Below are 7,603 nucleotides of genomic sequence, written 5' to 3'. Positions count from 1 at the left end.
GTATGTGTGTGTATGTGTATGTACTGTACATATGTGTGTATGTACTGTATATACAATTTATATGTGTGTATGTGTGTGTATCTGTGCATACAGTATATGTGTGTATGTAACAGCTCTGGCAAAAATTAAGAGACCACTGCAAAATGTTCAGTTTGTCTGATTTTTCTTTTTATAGGTATATTTTTGAGAAAAATATAAATTGTTCTTTTATTTTATAAACTTCTGACAACATGTCTCTGAATTTCCATGCAATACGTTTTGTATTTTTAATTTTGGTCAAAATAAAAAAAACCCAGTGCTTTTAGACCTTAAATAATGCAAATAAAACAAGTTCATAATCATTTAGAAACAGCAATACTAATGTTTTAAGCCAGGGAAAATTCAAAAATGAATATTTTGTGGAATAACCATGATTTTTAGTCACAGCTTTCATGCGTCTTGGCATGCTTTCCACCAGTCTTTCACACTGCTTCTGGCGCAAACATGTAAGCATTTCTTCTTTGTTTGATGGCTTGTGACTATCCATCATCCTCTTGATTACATTTCAGAGGATTTCAATGGGGTTCAGGTCTACAGATTGGGCTGCCCATAACAGGGTTTTGATGTGGTGGTCTCTTAATTTTTGCCAGAGCTGTATGTATGGTATATGTGTGTGTATCTGTGTATGTATGGATGGTATATGTATGCGCATGTATGGTATATGTGTGTATGTATATATGGTGTATGTGTATGTGCATGTACAGTTATATGAAAAAGTTTGGGCACCCCTATTAATCTTAAGCTTAATGTTTTTTAAAAAAAATTTTTTTGCAACAGCTATTTCAGTTTCATATATCTAATAACTGTTGGACACAGTAATGTTTCTGCCTTGAAATGAGGTTTAATGTACTAACAGAAAACGTGCAATCTGCATTCAAACAAAATTTGACAGGTGCATAAGTATGGGCACCTCACCAGAAAAGTGACATTAATATTTAGTAGATCCTCCTTTTGCAAAAATAACAGCCTCTAGTCACTTCCTGTAGCTTTTAATGAGTTCCTGGATCCTGGATGAAGGTATTTTTGACCATTCCTCTTTACAAAACAATTCCAGTTCAGTTAAGTTTGATGGTCGCCGAGCATGGACAGCCCTCTTCAAATGATCCCACAGATGTTCAATGATATTCAGGTCTGGGGACTGGGATGGCCATTCCAGAACAGTGTAATTGTTCCTCTGCATGAATGCCTGAGTAGATTTGGAGTGGTGTTTTGAATCATTGTCTTGCTGAAAAATCCATCCCCTGCATAACTTCAACTTGTCACTGAATCATGAACATTATTGTCAAGAATCTGCTGATACTGAGAGGAATCCATGCGTCCCTCAACTTTAACAGGATTTCCGGTGCCGGCATTGGCCACACAGCCCCAAAGCATGATGGAACCTCCACCAAATTTTACTGTGGGTAGCAAGTGTTTTTCTTGGAATGCTGTGTTTTTTTGCCGCCATGCATAATGCCTTTTTGTATGACCAAACAACTCAATCTTGGTTTCATCAGTCCACAGGACCTTCTTCCAAAAAGAAATTGGCTTCTCCAAATGTGCTTTTGCATACCTCAGCCAACTCTGTTTGTGGCGTGCTTGCAGAAATGGCTTCTTTCGCATCACTCTCCCATACAGCTTCTCCTTGTGCAAAGTGCGTTGTATAGTTGACCGATTCACAGTGACACCATCTGCAGCAAGTTGATGCTGCAGCACTCTGGAGGTGGTCTGAGGATTGTCCTTGACTGATCTCACCATTCTTCTTCTCTGCCTTTCTGATGTTTTTCTTGGCCTGCCACTTCTGGCCTTAACAAGAACTGTACCTGTGTTCTTCCATTTCCTTACTATGTTCCTCACTGTGGAAATTGACAGGTTAAATCTCTGAGACAGCTTTTCGTATCCTTCCCCTGAACAACTATGTTGAATAATCTTTGTTTTCAGATCATTTGACAGTTGTTTTGAGGAGCCCATGATGCCACTCTTCAGAGGAGATTCAAACAGGAGAACAACTTGCAAGTGGCCACTTTAAGTAGCTTTTCTCATGATTGCATACACCTGGCTATGAAGTTAAAAGCTCAATGAGGTTACAAAACAAAAAAAAGTGCTTTAGTAAGTCAGTAAAAAGTAGGTAGGAGTATTTAAAACAAGAAAATGATAAGGGTGCCCATACTTATGCACCTGTCAAATTTAGTTTGAATGCAGATTGCACATTTTCTGTTAGTACAATAAACCTCATTTCAAGGCAGAAACATTACTGTGTCCAACAGTTATTAGATATATGAAACTGAAATAGCTGTTGCAAAAAAAAACAATTTTTATAAACCATTAAGCTTAAGATTAATAGGGGTGCCCAAACTTTTTCATATAACTGTATGTACGGTATATATGTATGTATGTGTGTGTATGTATGGTATAAGTGTATGTATGTGTGTATGGTATGTGTATACTACATGTGTATATAAGTGTGTGTGTGTATGTGTATCTGTGTATGTATGTAAGGTATATATTTGTACTGTGTAAGTGTGTATGTATGGTATGTGTATGGGTGTGTGTATGATCAATATATGTGTGTGTATGTATGTGCGGTATGTGTGAATGTATGTACGATATATGTACGATGTATGTGTGATCCATTGGATCATGGAATACTTGCTGATCACTGAGGATTTGACACCTGGGCCCCCCAGAAATTCTGAGAACAGGGGTCTGCAGTCTTGCCTGGATAGAGCAGGGTTGTGCATGCTCGGCCTCTGCTCTGTTCATTATCTATAGAGCTGCTGAGTGCTGTTCTCAGCTATTTCCATCAGTTCCATAGACTATGAATAGAGAAGATACCAGATGACACAGATAACAGACATTTAATATAATAAATACATGGTTGGGCTCTGCCGGCTCCAGCAGTTATCCCATAACCACGAGGAGGTGCTTTGCACACTTGCTGTCATGTGCCAACTAGAGAGTCAGCCGCATCTGCAGTTATCTATTCACTGACATTGCTGACACTAGTTGTCACCTGAATGCAAGTATAACTGCACCGTAACCAGCAGAACAGAATGCTAATGGATATATATATATATATATATATATATATATATATATATATATATTAGCGTTTCACCTGCTACGGGACACTCGCTTAGGTGCGGCGGATAACACTCAGGAGACACATTTCCTTAAAAGTTCACAGGGTTTATTGCTCCATAAACCACATTGCAACAGGAACAACAGGTAAAGAGTCTTACGTCAGACAGATGATTCCTCAATGTCCATAATAGAGCTCCACTCTCTATCAGACCTGTAGGCACACAGGTCGTGCTATGTCCAGCACGTAGGCTCTCCAGCCTAAATGGTCTCTGTGTGTTGTTCAGGACGTCTGTCCCCACGTGGAACCGTCCAACACACAGGCCACTCTGCAGTGTCCAGCCAGGACACCTGGAAGTGTGTCCACCCTGACACACACCCACACACTCACTCCATGTGCTACACACACCTCTTTACATAGGTTTAACCATACCCAGGTACCTGTCACATGGCTAGTCAGGTGAGTGTGACATCACCACAGGTCCTTACACACAAAACCATCTTACATGTTCAGACATGCCTCTTTGGGTGGGTTTGTAGGTGACTGAACCCACCCATCTCTCCAATCACCTGGAAGCCTCCCAACGTAAACAAATCCCTCAGCAGTAGATCTGCTTGAGCAAAACATACCCAGGCTTCCATCACAGGGCCCCCCACCTCTGCGATACATACCGTCCATTAATCACACGACCAGTCGCTATGCCACAATATATATATGTATATACACAGTGGGAAAAAAAGTATTTAGTCAGCCACCAATCGTGCAAATTCTCCCACTTAAAAAGTTGAGAGAGGACTGTAATTGACATCACAGATAGACCACAACTATGACAGTCAAAATGAGAAAACAAATCCAGAAAATCACCTTGTCTGATTTGGCAATATTTATTTTGCCAATTATGGTGGAAAATAAGTATTTGGTCATTAACAAAAGTTCATCTCAATATTTTGTTATATATCATTTGTTGGCAATGACAGTGGTCAAAAGTTTTCTGTAAGTCTTCACAAGGTTGGCACACCCTGTTGGTGGTATGTTAGCCCATTCCTCCATATAGATCTCCTCTAGAGCAGTGATGTTTTGGGCCTGTTGCTGGGCAACACAGACTTTCAACTCCCTCCAAAGGTTTTCTATGGGGTTGAGATCTGGAGACTGGCTAGGCCACTCCAGGACCTTCATATGCTTCTTACGAAGCCACTTCTTCATTGCCCTGGCGGTTTGCCTGGGATCATTATCATGCTGAAAGAACCATCCACGTTTCATGCCCTTGCTGATGGAAGGAGGTGTGCACTCAAAATCCAAAATCTCACTACACATGGCCCCATTCATTCTTTCATGTACACGGATCAGTAATCCTGGTCCCTTTGCAGAGAAACAGCCACCAATCGTGCAAATTCTCCCACTTAAAAAGTTGAGAGAGGACTGTAATTGACATCACAGATAGATCACAACTATGACAGTCAAAATGAGAAAACAAATCCATAAAATCACCTTGCCTGATTTGGCAATACTACAGGTAATGAGTGGAAGACAGAGGAGCCTCTTAAAGAAGAAGTTACAGGTCTGTGAGAGCCAGGAATCTTGCATGTTTTTAGGTGACCAAATACTTATTTTCCACCATAATTTGCTAAAGAAATCTCGCCAAATCAGACAAGGTGATTTTCTGGATTTGTTTTCTCATTTTGACCCTCACAGTTGTGGTCTACCTATGATGTCAATTACAGGCCTCTCATATTTTTAAGTGGGAGAACTTGCACAAATGGTGGCCGACTAAATACTTTTTTCCCCCACTGTAAGTACCGAGAGACAAGGTCACAGATGCATGGAGGAGAGAAGTTGCGGATGGCTTTGCATGCCATGGTTAGGGTTTTGAGCTACTGTGTCTGGGTAATGGGGAACCAGTGAAGGGATTGAAAGAGAGGAGGGGACAGTGGATAGGTGGATTAGTCAGTCAGCAAAATTTCAGACAGATTGGAAGGGTGCGAGACTGTTAGAAGGCAGGCCTACCTATGATCTAAATTACAGGCCTCTCTCATCTTTTTAAGTGGGAGAACTTGCAGAATTGGTGGCTGACTAAATACTTTTTTCCCCACTGTATATGGCATATCACTCATTTCAATGGCAGCAGGATGTTACCTCTGATAGCGACACCATCTGTTTGAGTTACTGTTGTACACAGTACATTCTGTTACATCACAAATGACTAAGATACTTTTTGGACTATATTTTTATTTTGAAAAAATTTGCTAGTAGATTGTGTATTTAAATGGGTTGTTGTTTACTATCAAGTTACCTGTCTTGTTTCTATGGTGAGTTCATTTTGATATTATTAAGTCTATGATTACATTAAAGAGATTGAAATGGGTTGACTACAGTTCTAGGAGACCTCAGAGTGTAATACACATTTTTTCAGAGTAATTGGAGTAGCTGAAATTTGTGCCAAATTGTTTCACCACAAATAACATTTTTGGGAAAAATTTGGCTAACTGCGAATTTGAATTTCAAAAGATTCGATCATTTCTAGTGGTCACCCGAACATTGATTTGATTTACATTTCTCTTTTGTTACTTAACTTTGCATTTTTTTCAATTGATAAAAAAATAACACTTCTAAATTTGAAAGTATTCTTACCTTGCATTATTCTAAAACTTTTGCAAAGTGCTGAATGTGAATTTTATTGTTAATGTAGGATCAGTATAGATTTTAGCGATCTCTTTTATTAATATGGGATGATTTGTAGCCACATAAAAATTTACATGAAGTCCCTTTTATTTTTTTGCCTTATAACATTATATTAACATAGTTTAATTTATAAAATTTACTTTGCAGTTTACATGGCAACAAGAGAAAACACAAAAATTAAGCTTAGATTAAGTTGGTATACATGCAGCACATAAATTCATGTTCACTTTGGCCATAAAGCATACCTTTTTTTCTTTTAGGTTTTTTATGGCAACAATAAGGCACTAAATAAATGAAAGACTTTGCAGGTCCTTGAATAGATGATCAATAGATAGATAGAAAGATAGATAGATAGATAAATAGATAGATATTTAGGTGTTTTACTTTACTTTTACTTTATTGTCATGTAATCATTGAAGAGAAACTGATATCTAAGAAAATTTTAGTTTTACAAAATATGGCACATATTTAAACATGGTCACTAGAAATGTCTTTGCATTACATACTTTTTAAAATATTTTTGGAATGCTCCTTGAATGTCTTTATTTCTCAAACTGTATATTAGGGGGTTTAAGAGAGGTGTAAAGCTTGTGTAGAACATAGACAAAATCCATTCCTTATCGGCAAGCGCCTTAGTTTTGGGTCGGAAATACATAATACCGCCACTTCCATAAAATAGCATTACCACAATGAGATGGGAAACACATGTTGACAAGCCCTTCATTCTCCCACATCCTTTTGGAATACTGAGGACTGAAATCAAAATTTGTACGTAAGATCCAAATATCATTAAGAAGCAGCCAAGCATTAGAAAGCCCCCCAAAGCAAAAACAGTAGCCTCATTGGGAAGCGTATCAATGCAGGAAATCTTTAACAAAGGTGGAATATCACAGAAGTAATGATTGAGAACATTGGAACCACAAAGAGGCAATCTAAAAGTGTTAGCAGTATGAATTGCTCCATAAACGCTCCCAATCACCCACGTCCCAGAAACCGTGTGAAAGCAAACTTCTTTACTCATGATGACTGAATATCTCAATGGATTACATATAGCAACATAACGATCATAAGCCATTGTGGCCAGTAAGGAAGACTCAGAGGCTGCTAACGAGAGGAAAACAAAAAGCTGGACAATACATGCAGATAGGGAAATAGCTAATTGTTCTACTATTAAATTGACAAGCATTTGGGGTAGTGTTGTAGAGGTATAGCAGATGTCTAAAAATGCCAAATTTCTAAGCAAGAAGTACATTGGTGTCTGAAGATTGTGATCCATTTTTGTGAGGACAATTATAATAATATTACCCATCACTGTGGCAAGGTATATCATTAAGAACAAAGTAAAGTACAAGTTCTTGAATTTCATGCCGGCAAAGGCGTAGAGGTAGAACACTTTTATATCTGTGCCGTTCCTCATGATTGTTAGTTTTTTAGGCATATGAATGATTTGTTAAAGTCATCTCACAGTGTATAGCCATCATTCCCCTAGTTTTAAGTCATTGGAACTGACTTAACATTAAACATGTTCAAGTAATAAATGCATGGTCTATACGAAGGAAACATATGCCATTTAATAAATCAAATAAATCAAATATTTAACATCTTAGACAAACAAATATATCAATACATTTTTAAGGAAATTTGTCTTGCACTTTCTCCATTCCTAAGAGTGCTTTAAATTGATCTTATTGCTCACACCATATTTTAAAATCCCAAAATGAATGTGGTTATATTTAAAGTGATAGGACTGATGCCTCTACTTATATGTGCTTTACCTCTGACAATTGAATACTCCAAATCTCCTAGTTCTTTTCTCAAGAGATT

General features: G+C 38.0%; 1 protein-coding gene across 1 annotated transcript; it reads right to left on the bottom strand.

The window, feature by feature from the left end:
- Positions 1-2,780: 2,780 nt before the first annotated feature.
- Positions 2,781-7,196, bottom strand: LOC143794944 (olfactory receptor 5V1-like). Its single transcript, XM_077280986.1, has 2 exons — positions 6,552-7,196; positions 2,781-2,834 (listed from the first exon to the last, which is right to left on the bottom strand). Exons 1-2 carry the CDS (start codon positions 7,194-7,196, stop codon positions 2,781-2,783), a joined length of 699 nt encoding a protein of 232 aa, XP_077137101.1.
- Between the last annotated feature and the right edge of the window lie 407 nt (positions 7,197-7,603).

The sequence above is a fragment of the Ranitomeya variabilis genome, chromosome 1 (genome assembly GCF_051348905.1).
Source record: "Ranitomeya variabilis isolate aRanVar5 chromosome 1, aRanVar5.hap1, whole genome shotgun sequence".
In the NCBI taxonomy this organism is placed as follows: Eukaryota; Metazoa; Chordata; class Amphibia; order Anura; family Dendrobatidae; genus Ranitomeya; species Ranitomeya variabilis.
The sequence above is the reverse complement of the archived record's forward strand: the minus strand, read 5'-3'. Positions and strand labels throughout refer to the sequence as shown.